We start from the raw sequence: 21,000 nt of genomic DNA on the forward strand, positions 1-21,000 counted from the left end.
CTGATTTCTGTAGGAAGTTTTCACAAAAGTGTAATAGCTATTTAAATTCCCAAAGTGCACCAAGATTAGCTTAAAATCCTTTTTTCTATTAAAAAGAAATAGGTTAGAGTGCAGTGGTGTGGTCATAGCTTATTGTAACCTCAAACTCCTGGGCTCAAGTGACCCCCACATTGGCCTTCTATAGTGCTGGGATTATAGGGGTGAGTGACTTTTGCTGTTTTAATACTTAATATGTAGTATGTACCATTAATTTCTTTCAAAACTTGTTGAAGTTTTAAATAAGTGGTTGATATGTGGTATTTTGTATTTTGAGCCAATTTAGGATACAGAAATGAAGTAGTATATAGGGAAAATAAGGATTTAAACTGATAGTTATTGAGGGGGAGCCAAAACTATTCTGAATTATTAGTTTATTCTTATTAGATATCCTCTAAAACTAAATGACTTTAAATAACTTCGAATTTATGGCAAGTTTTAATAACAATAGAACTTCACATTTTGCTAAATTTATTATCTATCTCTGTGAATCTTATTTTTTTACTATTTCCAAGTAGGTTTACTTGGTAGTTCAGCATGTATTTCCTAAGAACATGGTATTCTCTTGTGTAGCCACAGCACGTTTATCAAATAGAAGAATTTAACAGTAATATAATACTTTATAATCCATATTCTGATTTTATCATCTGTTGTTAGTGTACTATCTTTTATCATTTTTGTTTTTCTCAGTACAAGATCCAGTCCACCATCATTTATTGTATTTCGTTATATCTTTAGTCTCTCTTCATTTGGAATATATCCTCAGTGTTTCTCTGTGCTTTATGAATTGTCAGTTTTGAAGACTACAGGCCAGTTATTCTGTGAAATATTTTTCAGTTTGAGTTTCAGGTAAGTCCTTATGATGAGACTCAGGCTATGCATTTCTGGCAGAAACATATCATAGTGTGTCCTTTCATCACACCTGAAGGCCCGTGGTGTCTGTCTGCCTCTTACTAGTGGTATTAATTTTGGTAATCTGGTTCAAGTGTGGACCAGACTTCTTCAATATATAATTAATATTTTTCCTTATGTAATTATATAAGCTATTTGTGGGGAGACACTTTAAGATCATGCAAATATGCCAAGGCTGGTGGTTTGAACCTGGCCCAGGCCTGCTAAACTATAATGACAACTGCAACAAAAAAATAGCCAGGTGTTGTGGTGGGTGCCTGTAGTTCCAGTTGTGAGGCTGAGGCAAGAGAATCACTCGATTCCAAGAGTTTGAGGTCGCTGTGAGCTGTGGTGCGAGGGCACTCTACTAAGGGTGACATACTGAGACTGTCTCAAAAAAAAAAAAAGAAATCATGCAAATATGTGGATACTCATCAAACTTTACTCCTAGATTTGATTTCTATTGATTCTTACTGGAAGCATTGTTTTTTAAAAGAGACTGAATCTAGCTCTGAGCTTAGGTTATAATTTAGTGGTGCAGTCATAGCTTACTGCAGCCTATATTACAACCTAAACTCAGAGCTAGATCAGTCTCATTGGGCTCAGTCCTCCTGCTTCAGCCTTCCAACTAGCTGGAACTGCTCCTATGTGCCACCACACCTGGATAATTAAAAAATTTTTTTGTAAGGGGGGGATGTCTTGGTAAATTGCCAGGCCTGGTTTTGAACTCCTAGCCTCAAGTCATACTCCCATCTTGATCTCTCTAAGTGCTAGGATTAGAGGGTTGAGCCATTGCCCCTGCCCTGAAGCAGTCTTTACTTTGATAGTTGCAAAATTGTGACTTTTCCAATTCTATCACTCCCTCAACTTCAATAGTCCATATTCTGAGAAATAGCTCTCCTTTTACTTTTGTGTATATCCTTATTTATGATCATTGTGCATCATGGATTCCCATTTTGTAACATGTCATAACCTATTATAGTACAAACAGTAAATATAGTATAATAGTTATAAAATATTTACTATGTGTTGGTTATCTCTTTGTAATATTTTGTGATAGGTACATTTAGCTACAATTTTCCATTTTCCCTAGTTTAAGGGGGGCTTTTGGGATACCCTATAATTACTTTGCTGCTCAAATTGTCCCAAGTATTGGGAGCACTTTCTTTCATACCAAATTATTTTCATATATAAGTTCATTGTAGATGTGAATTTATTTCTGGGTTCTCTATTCTGTTCCACTCGTCTGTGTGTCTGTTTTTATGCCAGAACCATGTTTGTATTACTACATGGAGTCAGGTAATGTGATTCTTCCAATTTTGTTCTTTTTGGTCAGGACAGCTTTGGCTATTCTGGGTCTTTTGTAGTTCTACATAAATTTTAGGACTACTTTTTCTATTTCTGTGAAGAATGTCATAGGTATTTTTATGGGAATTAACATGAATCTGTAGATTGCTTTCAGTGGTATGGACATTTTAAAAATATTAATCCAATCCATGAGCATGGAATATCGTTCCAGTTTTTTGTGTTCTCCAATTTTTTTCATGATCAAAGAAAGAAATATATGACAGACACACAGTGAGTATCATACTGAAAGGGAAAAAACTGGAAGCCTTTTCTCTAAGATCTGAAACAAGATAAGGAAGCCCACTTTTACCACTGTTACTCAACGTAGTTAGGGAAGCTCTAGCTAGGGCAATCAGACAAAAGGAAGAAATAAAGGGCATCCAAATTGAAAGAAGTCAGATTATCCTTTTTTGTGTACAATATGATCTTACACCTGGAGAAACCTGAGGTTCCACACACACACAAAAGAAACTATTAGAACTAATAAAATAAATTCAGTAGAGTTGCTGGATACAAAATCAACATACAAAAATCAGAAGCATTTCTGTATACCAACAGTAAACAATCTGACAAAGAAACCAAGAAAGTAATCCCGTTTACAGTAACTATAAATAAAAATACCTAGGAATGAAATTAACCAAAGAAGTGAAAGATCTCTATAATGAAAACTGTAAAACAGTGATGAAAGAAATTTTGTTTGGCATTGCTTTGAATCTATAGACTGCTCTGTTAAGAAATTATTTCTTTACAATACATGCAGTCCTTGTATCTAACTCAGTTACTGATGCCTAACTAACATATACCTTGCACCTACAAATGGAAGCTTTAGGGGTAATAGGTACATCCAAATTCAGTGTAAGAACAAACCTACAGAACCTTTCTCTCTCTTTTTACCTGGGAACTGCCTGTGTTGAGCAGTCCGTTAATTCTTTAATTTCTTTTAGTGAGCTGTCATTTCTCAGTGTAGAGGTCTTATACAGTGTTCACTGATATTTCCTTAAGTATCTGTTGCTACTGTAAATCAACTGCATTTTTAGAAGAATGTTTCAATTTTGAAAAAATTTCAAACTTCAAAAGAAGTTGTCAGAATAGTGCAATGGACTAATGGATGCCATTCATCTGGATTTGGCAGTTATTAATATTTTTCTACATTTTCTTTATTGTTATCTATATGATGATGATTTTGCAGACCCTTTTAAGAATAAATTTTAGCCATCGTGATCTTTCCTTTAATAATCTAAATAATATATATCTCGCCAAAATAAGACCCATTTTCTTACCTAACCATAGTAAAATTATAAAATTAAAAATATTTAACATTTGGCTTTTGTCATTGTTCCAATAATATCTTTTATAGCATTTTTTCCATCAGAAGGAGCATACAGCATTTAGTTGTCATGACTCTTTAGTTGCCTGTCACTTTGGAAGTAGTTATTTTTCTTTTATAATCATGAAATTTTTAAGAGTGTTGATGTATGGCATTTTAGAATATCCTTTAAATTAAATTTGTTTTGTCATGATTAGATTCACAACTATGTGTTTTGGTGAGAATACTTTATGAATTGTGTCCCCAAAGCACCATATTATAAGGAACAGGATGTTAATTGCATTGTTGGTAGTATAACTTTGATCATGTGGTTAAGTGATATCTGCCAGGTTTTTCTACTATAAAGTTATCTTTTTTTATTATAATTAAGTAATTTGAGAGGAATTTTTTGAGACTTATATGTCCTGTTTCTCATCAAACTTTACATCCATTGATATTTGACAACTCCCTTATTACTACAATAATTGCGAAATAGTAATTTTCTAACTCTGTCATTTTTGCTACATTTGTTAGTTGGCATTCTACATTATACATTTCTCTGCTCTTTCATTCATTCTTTATTAGGATGAACTGTTGGATTTTAAAAATTTTAATGGGCAGATATTATCCATTATTGCTGCTGCTTTTTTTGATGTTGATGTTGTCCCAGATGTGGGTAGTGGGAACTTCTTCAAGCTGACTTCTCCATCTTTTTTGACATCGCGCATTTTTTTCTTTGAAAGCATTTTATCATTTTCTGGCATAAAAAGATGTTCTATAATCATTTCATGCTTTCCCTGTCCCAGCCCTGGAATGAGTCATTTTTCTTTAAGAAACTCTGGTTCCTTTAGGGGTGAATGATGTTTGGAAGCCATAGTCTTGGCCCTGAGTGTGCGCATGGCTCCTTGGGTGTGGTTGCTGTTTGTCTTTATACACCCTGACTAAGAAATATATAATTTCATATTCTTAAAAATTTGAGTTATTTCCCATACCTGTAATTTAAATCCAACACCATAAGGCTCTTCTTTGCCTCCCTCCATTCTATACTTGTAGTCCCCCTTCTTTCTCACTGAGACCTTTGTCTCCTTAAAACATCAAAGTATTTATTCATTTTGGAATATTTAAACCAACTTGCATTCCTGGATTAAGAGTCCAAATGGTTATGATAAGTTATCCTGTATACAATGCTGGATTGCATTTACCAGTATTTGTTAAGGATTTCTGTGACTGTGTTCATTTGAAATCATGGTCTGTAATTTTCTTTTTAAGTCTATGTTGTGGGGGGGGAGCAAGATGGCGGCTGAGTAACAGCTTCCTTGCAACTGGACATGATGAGTCTGGGAAGAGAAGACTCCAGGCATCTTTGGCTGGTGGGATCTTCCCAGAAACATTTCTTTGGGGACACAGGGAGTCAGCAAGAGACTTCTGGACCCCATCAGGAGGACAAAAGCAGTGGAGAACTGGCAAGAGTTTGAGAGTGTTTGTTCGGTCTAATCCTGTAGGCAGCTGTAAGTACAGCAGCAGTGAGATTGCAAACTGGAAAGGCCTTACCTGTGAGCTGTTTTGGTTTTTTTGAACTTGGCACTCAGTTGAACTACCTTGGGAGAACTTGGGCAAGAGTACAGAAGACTTTATGTGTTGTCTAAGGCCCCAAACTGAGCTGCTGAGCCAGACAGAGCTAATAGTGTTCAGTTGTGGGCCATGTGGAGCCATTGTGGGAGAACAGCCCAGGCAAGCTCTGCCCTCAGGTTTGATCAGCAGGAGCGAGTAATCTAGTGACTGAGCAGCCTAAAGGTGGAGACTACTCACAGCCTTGGCTCTCAGGGGCATAGAGTTAGACTGGTTTTGGCTCATGGGGGTAAGTGGATAGCCACTTCAGAAGTGATCCCAGCCACAAGTGCTTTGCTGGGAAAGCTTCTGCTTAGCCAAGGTTAGCAGTTTAAAGTGCCTTTTAAGCAGGGTGAGGAGAGATTTAGGCTCTGCACCCTGTGGGGTTTGAGAAATCAGCAGAGGCCTCCAGTCTCCATCTTGTACAGCCGTATCAGCATTATGATTAACATCTCATACCCCGGAAGATCATCTGTTGCCCAGACAATATTCAGCAAGATATATATACTGCTTTGTTTTTGTTTTTAATTTCAACATTTTCCCTATAGATTTTTCTTTTCTTTTTTTCTTCCCTTTCTTCATTTTTCTAGTTTAAATGTAATTTTCCATTGTTGCCTTTTTTAACAATTAGAACTTCATTTTTGCTAGTGTTTTTATCCCTATTATTTGGTTTTTCCCCCAGTTTTATCCCATAAAGTTTTCTGTTTCCTTGTTTTGGTTTCATTTAAAGCATTTTTGTTTTTCCTCTCTACTTGATGGAGGTGGGCTACTGTGTCCGAACAGGCTAGCAAAGAGCTGCTGACATCAAGGAAACCACCCAACCCGGTACCCCCAGAGGTTGGGGATTGTTAAGGTTGGGTCAAAGTACTCTTCTGTACACCTATATTGCTCCTATCTCCCTTTTTCTGTGCCTTTCTTCTTTTTGTCAATATTCCCTTTTACCAACCCCTCCCATTTCTTTTTTTTTTCTTCCTTTTTTACCTTCTTGCTCTTCAATCTTCTCATCCTTCTGGTCCTGTACCAAAAGGACTCATTGAAACCCTAGTCCAGAGGCACGGTAACTTAAAGAGCAAGAGGAAGTGAAAGGAAAATTAGGGCAAAGAAACAGATAAAAGAAATCACTCATGAGGAAGAATCAGCAGAAAAATCCTGGCAACATGAAAAACCAGTCCAGAGCAATACCCCCAAGGGACCATGAGGTAGCTACTGCAGAGGATTCCACCTATAAAGAAATGTTATAAATGACAGAAAGGGAATTTAGAATACAGATGATGAAAACAATGAAGGAAGTGATAGAAACAATGAAGGAAACTGCTGATAAAGTGGAAAATAACCAAAGGAAATCCAAAAACAATCGAATAAGAGATGAATGATATGAAGAATATAGAAAGGATATAGCAGAGCTGAAGGAACCGAAGCAGTCAATTAGGGAACTTAAAGATGCAATAGAAAGTATCTACAACAGATTAGACTATGCAGAAGAATCTCAGAGATGGAGGACAAAGTTCTTGAGATAACTCAGGTAGTTAAAGAGGCAGAAAAGATGAGAGGGAAAGCAGAACAGAATTAGGGGACTTTATGAAGCATTCAAACATACGAGTTATAGGTAGCCCAGAAGGGGAAGAAGAATGCCCCAGGGGAATGGAAGCCATACTAGAGAATATGGTAAATGAAAATTTCCCAAATATCACCAAAGATTCTGACATACTTCTTTCAGAGGGATATTGGACCCCAGGCCACCTCAAATCTAACTGAGCTTCTCCAAGACACATTGTGATGAACCTGTCCAAAGTCAAGACAAAAGAAAAGATTCTTCAAGCTGCCAGGAGTAAGCGCCAGTTGACATATAGATGCAGAAAAAGTATTAGACAAAGTCCAGCATCCTTTTCTAATTAGAACACTGAAGAGTATAGGCATACATGGCACATTTCTGAAACTGATTGAAGCTACCTATAACAGACTCACTGCTAATATTTTACTGAATGGAGTAAAACTGAAAGCTTTTTCCTCTTAGAACTGGAACCAGGCAAGGTTGTCCTCTGTCACCATTACTATTCATACACTATTACGTAGTGCTAGAAGTTCTAGCCAATACAATTAGGCAAGACAAGGGAATAAAGGGCATCCAAATGGGAGCAGAGGAAGTCAAACTCTACCTCTTTGCTGCGATATGATTTTATACTTAGAGAACCCAAAGACTCAACTGAAAGTCATCAAAAAATACAGTAATGTCTCAGGATATAAAATCAATGTCCACAGTTAGTAGCTTTTGTATACACCAATAACAGTCAAGATGAGAGGCTAATTAAGGACATAACTCCCTTTACCATAGCTTTAAAGAAAATGAAATACCTAGGAATATACCTAACAAAGGAGGTAAAGGACCTCTATAAAGAAAATTATGAAATCCTAAGGAAGGAAATAGCAGAGGATATTAACAAATGGAAGAACATTCCATGCTCATGGCTAGGAAGAATCAACATTGTTAAAATGTCTATATTTCACAAAGCAATCTACCTATTCAATGCCATCCCTATTAAAATACCAACATCGTACTTTCAAGATTTGGAAAAAATGATTCTGCATTTTGTATGTAACTAGAAAAAAATCCGTATAGCTAAGGCGGTTCTTAGTAATAAAAACAAAGCTAGGATCATCACTAGATTTTAGGCTGTACTACAAAACCATAGTGGTCAAGACAGCATGGTACTGGCACAAAAATAGAGAGATAGACATTTGGAATTGAATAGAAAACCAGAATATGAAACTAACATCTTACAACCACCTAATCTTCGATAAACCAAAGAAGAACATACATTGGGGGAAAGACTCCCTATTCAATAAATGGTCCTGGGAGAACTGGATCTCCACATGTAAAAGACTGAAACTGGACCCACACCTTTCTCTACTCAAAAATTGATTCAAGATGGATAAAGGATTTAAATTTAAGTCATGAGACAATAAAAATCCTCAAAGCATAGGAAAAGCATTGGAAGATATTGGCCTGGGGAAAGACATCATGAAGAAAACTGCCATGGCAATTGCAACAACAACAAAAATAAACAAATGGGACTTAATTAAACTAAAAAGCTTCTGTACAGCTAAGGAGACAACAACCAAAGCAAGTAGACACCCTACCTGAAGGGAAAGAATATTTGCATATTTTGAATCAGACAATAGCTTGATAACTAGGATCTATAGAGAACTCAAATTAATGCACATGAAAAGGGCCAACATTCCCATATATCAATGGGCAAGAGACATTATTAGAACTTTCTCTAAAGAAGGCAGATGAATGGCTAACAAACATGAAAAAAATGCTCATCATCCCTAATTATTAGAGAAATGCAAATCAAAACCACTCTGAGATACCATCTAATCTCAGCGAGAATGGCCCGCATCACAAAATCTCAAAACTACAGATGCTGGTGTGGATATGGAGAGAAAGGAACACTTGCATTGCTGGTGGGACTGCAAACTAATACAATCTTTTTGGAAGTATGGAGAACCCTCAAAGAACTCAAGCTAGATCTCCCATTTGATCCTGTAATCTCATTACTGGGCATCTACCCAGAAGGAAAAAAATCCTTTTGTCATAAGTACACTTGCACTAACCTGTTGATTGCAGCTCAATTTACAATCGCCCAAATGTGGAAACAGCCTAAATGCCCACCAACCCAGGAATGGATTAACAAGCTGTGGTATATGTACACCATGGAATACTATTCAGCCATTAAAAAAATGGAGACTTTACAGCCTTTGTATTAACCTGGATGGAAGTGGAACACATTATTCTTAGTAAAGCATCACAAGAATGGAGAAGCATGAATCCTATGTACTCAATTTTGATATGAGGACAATTAATGACAGTGACACTGGGGGTGGGGGAAGGGGAGAGCACAGAGAGAAAGAAGAAGGGAGGGGTGGGGAAAAGGAAGAGCAGAGAGAGGGAAGGAGGGAGGGGGGTGGGGGTCTTGGTGTGTGCCACACCTTTTGGGGGCAAGACCCGATTGCAAGAGGGACTTTACCTAACAAATGCAATCAGTGTAACCTGGTTTCTTATACCCTCAATGAATCCCCAACAATTAAAAAAAAAAAAGTCGATGTTGGAGTGTTTGTTTTTGTTTTTTTTAAATCAAGATTGCCCAGGCTTCATAAAGTGAGTTGGAAAATGGTACTTTTTTTTTTCTCTGAACAAATCTATTAAGATTTTTTTTTTTTGAGACAGAGTCTTACTCTGTCACCTGTGGTGTTGCAGCTCACAGAAACCTCAAAACTCTTTGGGCTCAAGTGATTCTCTTGCCTCAGCCTCCTGAGTAGCTGGGACTATAGGTGGCTGCCACAGTAGTCCCCAGCTATTTCTAGAGATGGGTTCTCACTATTGCTCAGGCTGATCTCAAACTCCTGAGCTCAAACAATCCACTGGCCTTGGTGTCCCAGAGTGCTAGGATTACAGGCATGAACCACCTTGACTGGCCTATTCAGTGTTTTTTATAGAAATACAAAAATTCAGATTTAGTTTTTCTTGTGTCAGTTCTAATAATTTGTGTCTAAAGGAATTTATTTCATTGGAGTTATTGGGTTTACTGGTATGAGATTTATGATTCTCTTATTATCCTTTTTAATGTTAGGAATGTTTATAGTGATATTCTGCCTTTCATTTATTTCTAATGATAATCTATGTTTTCTTTTCTTTTTTCTTATTGATTCATCTAGCTAGATGTTTAACAATTTTATTGATCTCAAAGAACTATTTTTTGATTGCTTTTATTTTTCTCCATTGTCCATATCTTAAGTGATATTTCACTCCTATCTTGCTACATATTTGAGGTTAAAACATTCTGTTTCTGACATGTTAAGTTGGAAACTTCTTTTTTCTTTTTTAATACAAGCATTTAAAACTACATATTTCCCTTTAAGTACTAAGCCATACTGTAGCTATTCAATAAGTTTTGGTATGTTGCATTTTCCTTACTTATTTAAAAATATATTCTGATTTGCCTTGGGAATTTTGAACCATGGATAATTAGAAATGTGTTTTTACTTTCCAACTATGTTTGGTTATTTTCTTGATTATCTTATTGTCATTTCCGTTGTGGTGGAGAATATTGTCTGTATGATTTCCATCTTTTTGGATTTTAGACTTCTTTTATGGTACAGCACACAGTTAATCTTGGTAAATTTGCCATTTATACATAAAAAGAATTTTTTTTATGTGTACTGTTCATTATACAAGTGTCAATTCAATCAGGTTATTTGATATTGTTCAATGTCTTTTACATTTAATACATCATTACTAATGTTCTGTTTACTTGTTTTATCAATTATTAGGAGAGTAATTGTGGGTTTGTCCTCTGTGGACTTGTCCATGCTTTCACTTCTATAAATTTTTGCATCATATGTTTTGAAACACTGTTATTTGGTACATACATTTAGGAGTTCTGTGTTTTTGTTAATGAGTTGACTTTATCATTGTGAAATCTCTTTATTTATGATAATATTACTTTTTTTGTAAGCTAGAGTCTCACTTTGTTGCTCTTGGTAGAGTGCTATGGTGTCATAGCTCCCAATAACCTCTAACTCTTGGGCTCAAGCAATTCTCTTACTTTAGCCTCCCAAGTAGCTGAGACTACAGGCACCTGCCACAATGCCTGACAATTTTTAGAGTCTAGGGCTTGCTCTGGCTCAGGCTGGTTTTGAACCTGTGAGCTCAGGTAATCCACTCTCCATGGCCTCCCAGAGTGCCTGGCCAATATTACTTTTTAAATGTTACATAGGCTAGAGTGCAGTGACATCATCGTAGCTCATAGCAACCTCAAACTCCTGGGCGCAAGTGATCCTGCTTCAGCCTTCCAAGTAGCTAGGGCTACAGGCACATGCCACCATGGCTGGCTAAATCTTTGTTTTTTGTAGAGAAAGGGTCTTTTTATGTTGCTTAGGCTTGTCTTAATCTCTTGGCCTCAGATAATTCTCACATCTTGGTCTCTCAAACTGCTAGGATCATAGGGGGCCACAGTGCTTGGTGATACTATTCCTTTTCTTGAAGTTTACTGTGTTTCATATTATGTAGTCTGATGCATAAATAATATTAATATATCCACTTTCTTATGAGCAGTATTTGTGTGTTGTTTTTTTGTATCCTTTTACTTTCAACTCATTTATGTATTTATATTTAAAGTGTCTAGCATTTTGTTTTTTCCATCCTGTTTGGGATTCTGTGAGCATATTGGCTGTGTGTTTTTGTATTCTTCATTAGTTTTAGAATAGTTCAGCCATTGTCTTGTCAAATATTTTCTCTGCCCGTTTCTCTCATTTTTAAAATTTCCTTTTAGTCTTTTTTTAATACCCTGTTTACATAATTAAGATTAAATAGACTATGAAGTTCTCTGGTATGTATATGCTTATTTTCTTTTGTCACGTTTTTTTCTGATAAAGCAATATATGTTTATCATACAAACTTGTGCAAGAAAATTACAAAAAAGAAGGAAATAAAAATTGTTTGGATAGTGACATCATCAAGTTGACAGAATAGACGATCCCCTGGCATGACTGTCCCCACAAAAATATAACTAGAAATAATTCAAAGACAAGAATACCACCCTGAATATATTAGAACTCTGGGGACAATTAGAGAAATCCTCCTGGCCCACAGACATGAGAGAAGCTGACTCTAGTAAAAGAACTGATCATGTCCAACTCTGCCACGCCCTCTCCCAAGCTGGCATAACACCACTCATGGAGAATGTCCCTGGACCCATGGTTTCCAGTGTGAGAGGAGGAAATTAGCGGTGGACATTTGATCTCCCCAGCAGTCTGGGAATCTTTGTGAAAACCTGTATCCCATGGAAACTATTGAGACTGCCAGGAGAGCAGAACCACCTGGAATTAATTGGGAACAAAGAGCAAGGTATTGATTGTACTGATTGGCATATGGATCATGGTGGCTACTCGGTTCTCCAGTCAGCAGAAATGCTGCACTGAAGAGATTGGCAGTGCATAATCCAAGGCCCAAACTGTAGGTGGATAGTTAAGTCATTAGCAGTTTAACCAGTTACAACTATTAATAATTTTTTTTGGCATGGTGATCACAGAGTAAAAACATAGTAGATACATCAAAAGTAAATAGCACAGAATTATAACATATTACTAGAGAAACATAAAGGAAGACAGTAAGAGGAAAAAACAAACGATCTACAAAACAACCAGAAGACAAGTAATAAAATGGCAGTAGTAAACCTTTACTTATTAATAATAACCTTGAATGTAAATGAGTTAAATTCTCTAATTTAAAAGTATATAGTGGTTGACTGGATCAAAAAACAAGACTTAGCTATATGCTATCTATAAGAAACTCGCTGCACCTATAAAGACACAACACTTACTAAAAGTGAAGAGATGGAAAAAGATATTCCATGCAGATGGAAACCAAAAAAGAACAGGAGTGGCTAAGCTTATATCAGGTAAAATAGAGCTCTCTCGCCTCCTTCTGCCTTCCTTCTCTCTCTCTCTCGTGTCTTCCCCCTCTACTCTCTCTCTCTCTTCTTTTCCCCACTCTCTCCTCTCTCTTCTCTCCTCCTCGGTGCTGCTCTGCAGCCCTCCCCTACCAATAAAGACCTTTCCTACAAAAAAAAAAAAGTAAAATAGACTTTAAGTCAAGAACATTAAGACGGACAAAGACCTCTTGCTACATAGTGATAAAGGGGTACAGCAGGAGGGTATAGCAATTGTAAATATAAGTATTTACAGCAATAGAATGCTCAGGTATATAAAGCATATTAATAGACCTAAAGGGAGAGAGTGACTGCAAGACAATAGTATAGGAGACTTCAACACCCCAGTTTCAACAGTGGACAAATCAGACAGAAAATCAAGGAAGAAACATTGTAGGTAAAGTGCCAAAGGGATCTATCTAACAGACATTTATAAAACATTTCATTCAACACCTGCAGAGTACACATTGTCCTTCTCAGCAGAGGAAAGACCAGGGGGTGGTAAACCTTTTCATACTGGAAGACTGCATTAATTTAGCTGTAATCAAATAAAACTGCATTTAGGAATTTTCAATTAAATATATTTAAAGTGTACATTATTTTGTAAAAACCTATGTACTTAATAATTTCAAAAAATGAAAACTATTAATGGTAACCTTTTAATGACATTATGGTGTCTGCTTTTTGTTGGAAAGCATTTGAATATTTGGTTGCAGCATGGAGTTCTGCAGTTTTAGTTGATCTTCCAGTTCAGTGGTTCTCAACCTGTGGGTCGCAACCCATAGGAACTATATTAAAGGACCTCCAGCATTAGGAAGGTTGAGAACCACTGCTTTAGTTGCATATCAGTCATTTGTGATGTTAAGGGCATTCAGGTTAGGTGAGAGGATGTAGGTTCACAGTAATAAGAGACTGAAAAGCTAGAAAGCATTTTTCAGGCGTGTTGCCATTGGTAGAGGTATTCTGCATTTTTCTGGTAGTCTGCATTTTTCCTTATTTTAACTGGATCTTTCTTAGCTTGGAACAATGATGAGAGCTCAATCAATTATATCTCTAGTTGTTTAGGTGCCTTGTCTATCAACTAGGTGAGTCTGAAATGCTAATTTGAGTGTGGTATCATGGTTCTCAAAGCCAGTGAACCTTTCAATGTATTCTCCAATTAATAGGCCTTTAACAGTTACATATTCTTCACATGACTTGCCTATATCATCCTGCTCATCAGCAACTTTTGCCAACTGGAGAAAATGTTTATCTGAAATTTCCTTTTTAAAAAAGTCTTGAAAAAAGATAGTATTGTTAGATATGCTTGGATTTTTTTGCCATGTATCTTTAACCGACTTGTTTTAGCTTGCAAAGAAATATTCAAATTGTTTTGATTTGATGTGATATCACAGGCAAATGCATTCCCATAGAAATCTTTTCAATAATGCCTATTGCTGGTTCTGTTCTTAATGAAATTTAACTATCTCTTCTCACAGAGAGAAAATTTTAGCTAACACTTGCCCCTGCAATAGCCAATGCACATTACTTTGGTAAGGCAAACTATAAGTTGAACTGATTACTGTTCAACTTTAGCATATTACGAAACTGATCATGCTAGTTGCATTTCTGGAATATAGTTAACCATTCTTACAGGTATGTTAGTAACTTATTACAAAGTGTCACTTAAAATAGCTTTAGCATAGAGATGGTGCTGATGCAAGGTACAACCAAAATGAGAGCATCTGGATCTGTTAATACTTTTTTTTATCTGTGCCATAAACCTTTCATGTTTTTCTGTCACAGAAGGTGCACCATGTATATTTATGCTCACTAAATTTACTAAATTCGGTCAAACTTCATGCCATTTACCTTGAAAGTTGTTGAAGATACCTATTCCCTGTGTTCTGTTTGCAAGAATATCAAGAGCGAGGGATTCTTTGTAGTGAAGAATCTTTTGTTACAATCTGAAGTATAAAACCTGGCTTGAGTCAGGTTTTATACTTGATTCAATTGATTCATCCAAAGTTATTGAATAGTATTTGTTTTCCTTTTGAAGTATTGCAGTTTTTCTGTTAACCTGAAGGGCTAATTCATGCTGCTTATCAGTTATGGTTCTTTTTGAAAGAGACAGTTTTATGTACTTTGAATGTTACTGGTGTCTACGCATCCTACAACTTCGAAAGTGCATACTTTCACAATTTCTACATCCGAATGGCTTCCCTTTCGGGAAGTAGCCAAGCTACTTTATAAGTTGCTTTAGTGGCATTAGACTTGTTGCTACTTGAAAGAATTGTCTTTGCTTTTGCTTTTCATTTTTTAACTTCTGTAATACAAGCTTTCGCTTCTAATTTAAGTATTTGTTGTCCTTGTAAGTGTTATAATGCTGATAAGCATTGAATTAATTTCTTTAATATTAATATTGCAGTTCCCAATTCTCATTAAAAAATCTGTTTTCTTCTTTCAGCCTTCACTTGGTGTCTTTTGATGTGATGGGCTATTAGCTGACAGAATTAACAAATGCTGTTGAGCTGTGCAACTATTTACAAATTCTGCTTCAGACAGAACCACAGTGTACTATTGTCCAAAGCTGCTGTCCAGTGCTGGTAGCAGGCTGCTGTGCTTAACCCCCATTAACTTCTTGCCACCCAGTCTTGTGTGGTAGTGACATAAGTCAGGCTAGGGAAGTTAGAACTAAGTCCTGAGTGTAGTAGCAAAGTAGCCCTTGTGGCTTGCTGATGTTCTAATTGTGTTGGTCAAACTGGGAGGATTACTTTGTTGAAACTTTTTGCATTCTTTGGTATTTTAAATATGTTCATTTTAAAAATAAATATAAAAGACGAATAAAGATGTTTTACAGGCAGTCCCTGTGTTACAGATATCCTACTGATGTATGACTTGAACTTAGGAATGGAGGCTGTTACAGATAGTAGGTAAATGTACCTCATACATCTTACACACAAATTCAACTTAAGAGCAAACTTACAGAAGCTATCTTGTTCATAACCCAGGGACTGGCTATAATGAAAATAAAGGGATTTGTTCTGTAAAATTTGGATCAGAAGGCAACACTTTAAAATATAGAAAGCCACAGGTTCCCACCCCTGGGTTGGACTATCTCTTAGGTCACAAAAAAAGTCTTAACAATCCTAGAAAAATATCAAAATTTTATCAAGTACTTTTTTTGACCACAATGGAATATACTTAGAAATCAATAACAGAAAGAACTTTGGAAACTGTATACATTTATGGAAGTTAAACAGTATGCTCTTGAATAATGAATGGGTCAATGAGAAATTACAAAAGAAGTATAAAAATTCCTTTGAGACAGAGGGAAATGGAAATAATGTACCAACATCTGTGGGGCATGTCAAAAGCAGTTCTTAGAGGGAATTTTGTAGCAATAAATGACTACATTAAAAAAATTAAAAGGCTTCAAATAATAATGTCACCTCAATAAATAGAAAAGCAAGAAGAAACCCCAAATTAGCAGAAATAAAGCTTAAAAAATACCAGTAATCAACAAAAGAAAGAATTCGTTTTTTTAAAAGATAAAATCAGCAAACTTTACCTAGACTAAAAGAGACCCAGAGAAATAAAACTGGTGAAGAAAACCCAAAGGGAGACATTACAACTGATACCACAGAAATACAAAGGCTTGTTAGAGACTGCTACAAACAGCTGTATACCAACTGATTGGAAAACCTAGATGAAATGGGTAAATTCCTAGATAACACTAACGTTGAACCAGAAAGAAATGGAAAACCAGAATAAACCAGTAACAAGTAAGGAGACTAAGTCAGTAACAAAAAGTCTTCTAACAAAAGCCTTGAAACTGCTTTACTGCTGAATTCTCCCAGCCATTAAAAAAAACCCAATACCTAGTCCTCTAAATTATTCAAAAAAAAATTGAAGGGAAGGGAATTCTCCCAAAATCATTCTGTGAGACCAACATTACTCTGATACCCAAATTAGAGAAAACACAAGATGTCTCCTTTTTAAAATCTTGACCAGTGTTTGAGCAGGGGATAGAGATGGGGTGGGGGACAGGATTTGGCTGCACATTCAGATACTGTTTTTTTATTTGGACTTGGAATTCATTCAGCTGGAGAATGTCAAGGATTACCATCTTCTGCTTTCTCAAACATTTGAGGGGTTGTGTATTACTTATAACACAGGATAAGTAACATTGGAAGGTTGCTGGACCAAGCAATCTGTTTTTGTGTTGGAACTCTTATAGTCTCTAACCCATCCTACATCCCTCACTGTTGTTTATAGTTAGTATGATTTCTGCTTACTTGATAAAATGTATTTGTTTAAGAGGAAGACTACCTAATCTAGACCAGGTGCCTGCCTCAAGTAGGGAAGCTAACATGGTTCTCTGCATTTATAAATGTCCAATATTTTCCCCTCTGGAATTCTGTTCCTCAAGGCTTCATTGCATCTACCACTTATCATTAGCTACAAACAAAATGTCATAACCACAGGAGTAAAGGCCTTTCTTTTCTCAATCCCAACCTTCAGGAACAGAATTATTTTTTAGTAATTTTTAGTTACATTAAACTACTTCTTAGGCTGGGCATGGTGGCTCACGCCTGTATCCCAACATTGGGAGGCTGAGGCAGGTAGATTGCTGAGTTTGAGACCAACCTGAGCAAGAGTGAGACCCTGTCTCTAAAAAATAGTCAGGTCCTGTGGTGGGCGCCTGTACTCCCAGCTACCTGGGAGGTTGAGGCAAGAGAATCACTTGAACCCAAGAGTTTGAGGTTGCTGTGAGCTAAGATGCTCTACCAAGGGTGACATAGTGAGGCCTTGTCTCAAAAAAAAAAAAAAAAAAAAAATTACTTCTTGAAGTCTCATAAGCTCTTGACTGTTTAACAACCAATCTTATCTATGTAGATTAATATTTACCTCCCTTCCATTCTGTATCTAGGTCTTTAAAAAATTGATTGCTATACCTTTTGAGACTATTGATTAAATTTTGCATTTTTGCCATGATTAAAAATTCCTAACAACTTAACTATAGTCACCCTACTATGCTGTGGAACATTAGCATTTATTCCATCTATCCAGCTACAATTTTGTACTGATCAACCACTCTCCCTATCCCCTTCCGACTCCTGTTCCCAGCTTCTAGGTTACTAGAAGGTTACACTTCTAGTCTTTATTTCTGTGTGATCAACTTAAAGGGTTCTAAGCAGGGGTTTAAGGAAAGATGGCTTAATGATAAGTTTAATTCGGAGTGATTGGCCTCACTGCAATATAAAGGATGAGTGGTCCAAGTACCTTGGGAAGCCAATTTGGGGGTATTCTAGGATAGATGATAGTAGATTGAAAAAAGAGCTCCAATAGAAAATGTCTAGCAAAATTTTGTCTAGCAAAATTAACTCTCATAGTTTGTTTTGAAATCAGTGATTCTGAGGCTTTGATACCAGCATCTCTTTGAGCATTATTTTTTAATGTTGATGCCCAACTTCTATCTAAGACACAACTGTTTCAGGGCCTCTGGGGAGGATGTTCTGTTCTATTGTAGTCTGAGAAGTGCTACAGCTGATGCTGAACTGTATCAAAGCTTGAGGCCCTCTGGTTCAGGTTGTTGAACGTTAGGTTTTCTTGTGGTTGAGTTCATCGGAAGATGATTATGATATAGCACAAGTTAATGCTAGTCTTACTTTTAAATATAATGTAAAGTTTAACTAGGATGTTTTAGGATTCTAAGTGCTAACAATGCATTAATAAGGCAGGACATGGAAGAATTAAAGTCATGGTTAGTGGACTGGAGTGTGATTACAAACAAAACTTTCATAATGTAGTTAACATTAGCAAACTTCTTTAGGAATTCTAGGAAAGTGAGTTACTGGGCAATAAGAAGTTACATTGTGCATACTTCTAGGGCTGAGATATGTCTTGTTAAAGGCTGTATGCTTGGTGCCTAACACAGTGCCTGTAGAGGATTCTTTTTAGGTCAATAAAATTTTAATATGCATTTAAAAAGAAAATTCCTAACACCAAAAAGATACAGGAATTCAAGTGGAAAATTCACCAAAGTTCTAAGTAGATTTATTTGAACCATATTCTGTTCCAACTAGAATGATTTTATGATATCTCAATACATAAAAATGTAAGATTTTAATGTAAAAATTTGGGAATGAGTCTAGGGCCAGTGTTGGTACACATATGGTGAGGTTAGAGTGGACAGATGATAAAACGTTGCCCCATCCTGCTCCAGGTTTGGTGCTTGATTCTGATTCTGCTCTCACTTTTCCCCTTAGCTAGATATTGTTGTACTATCTGTATAACTGCATACAGTACATCTGAATCAGGAAAATTTTTAGTTGCTTCCTTATAACAGATGGGAGGGACTTGTAAAAAATTACCAACTAGCAAATTCATATGTTGCCACTGTCAGCATGTATTTTTTGTTTGCTTGTTTGTTTTTTAGAGTGGGATCAGTTTGTGCTATCACTTTTAACTTTATGCTGAACTATAAATTAATATCTCATGGAAAGTATTACTGAGAAATTTCTGTAAAAAATTACACATATGTAAGTCTGAGGGGGCCATGAGAAAGTAGTGGTTGGAGACAATAAAACTAAACTATTTGGAATTTGTGTTCTGATGCTTTACATTTAACAAGTACTGAAACAAGTTGGTTGAATGTTCTGAAATAAATAAAATCAAGTCCTTACATTTATGAAAGTGGTTCACCTGTCACTTTAGGAGGAACACATCTATATCTTGTGACGCAAGCACGGTACACAGTTGTTAGAACATTAAAAAGTTCTGATTTTTGTTCCATAGGCATACTGCAACATCCAGATGGCACAGTTTTGAAACAGTTACAGCCACCTCCAAGGGGCCCAAGAGAGCTGGAATTCTATAATATGGTAAGTGAGGTAAGCTTTGTTTTGTTGTATTTAACATATTTCTCAGTTTTTTGTGACTCACAGTAAGAAATACATTTGAGAGCCTGTTCTAGTTTACTGTGTGTGTGTAACAGAAAAGTATCATGTAAAAAATGTTTATCTTTACCATATATGTTGTTGTCTAGTATTTTCTATTCTAATTCATTTCTTAAAGATTCTTATAACTTAGTGATAGACATTTCTTCTCAGGTTAAGAGAACTCGACTGGTCTCCCATAGCTCAGTGGTTAGGGCACCAGCCACATACCTGCTAGTGGGCTGGTGGGTTTGAACCTGGCCTGGTCCTGCTAAACAAACAAACAAAAATAGCTGTCACGAAAAAAAAGCAAAAAAATACCTGGGCATTGTGGTGGGCGCCTGTAGTCCCAGCTACTAGGGAGGCTGAGGCAAGAGAATCACTTGAGTCCAAGAGTTTGAGGTTGCTGTGAGCTATGACCCCACAGCACTCTACTGAGGGTGACAAAGCGAGACTCTGTCTCAATTAAAAAAAAAGAGAGAGAAAGAGAGAGAATTACCCTCAGCGTGAGTCAAGGTTTTGTCAAGACAAACAAATGGTACACTCTGCTATTTTAATAAAGAAACCATTTACAAAGGTGTGGCCAAAGTTTACAGCAATCTGCAAAAGATAATAGAACGTTACACTATCCCTGGGCCTGAAGAAACAAGGAGGGAGAGTAGTTCCTGGATCCTAGGGAAGTTAACTTTATGGGAGACATGACTTGTAAGGAGAGAGCTAGAAAAGTAAACAACCTGACCTCAATTCTATTTCAACCCTCCAGTCTCTTGCTGGCAATGGCAAGAGGCAGGGAACCATACTGATAAGTTGATACATGTCAGCCTCCTTGGTGGAGGAGAGTGGAGGGGGAAAGGGAAGATACATAGCATCTTTACTCTTTTTTTTTAAAGAAACTTAAAACATGAATGAATAGTGAATATTTTTGGCTACCATTTCTGTATCTATTAAAATGATTGTCTGACCTTCTTTCTTTAATCTGTTAATATGGTAAAATACCATAATAGATTTCTATATTATCGTCACCTGTCATTACTGGAAGAAAGCCTACTTAAATATGTTTATTTATTTTTATTAATAATAATATGCATTATTAGATTTTGTTCAGTAGTGGTTGATTTTTTTCCAGGTATGGGCATAAATGAGATTTAGCTATTATTTTCTTCACATACTGTCCTTCATCTGGCTTTGATTCCCATTTCTTTTAGGTTCATAAAATGAGTTATCTGCTTTATTAAAGAATTTTTATCAGATGAGGGTTTTGTTTTGTTTTGGATTTTTTTGCAGTTTTTGGCCAGGGCTGGGCTTAAACCCACCACCTCTGGCATATGGGGCCAGCGCCCTCAGATGAGGGTTTTATTCCCTAAAGACATGGTAGAACTTAACTATAAATTCATCAGAGCAG

General features: G+C 36.4%; 1 protein-coding gene across 1 annotated transcript in view; it reads left to right on the forward strand.

Moving 5' to 3' along the window:
- IPMK (inositol polyphosphate multikinase) overlaps positions 1-21,000 on the forward strand; it is a 47,572-nt gene that overhangs the window by 3,306 nt on the left and 23,266 nt on the right. The window contains exon 2 of the mRNA XM_003783647.2: positions 19,459-19,544. Coding sequence (XP_003783695.1) covers positions 19,459-19,544 — 86 coding nt within the window. The remainder of the gene's footprint in view (positions 1-19,458; positions 19,545-21,000) is intronic.

Source organism: Otolemur garnettii, unplaced genomic scaffold (assembly GCF_000181295.1).
Source record: "Otolemur garnettii isolate 467f Iridium unplaced genomic scaffold, OtoGar3 scaffold00008, whole genome shotgun sequence".
NCBI classification, from domain to species: Eukaryota; Metazoa; Chordata; class Mammalia; order Primates; family Galagidae; genus Otolemur; species Otolemur garnettii.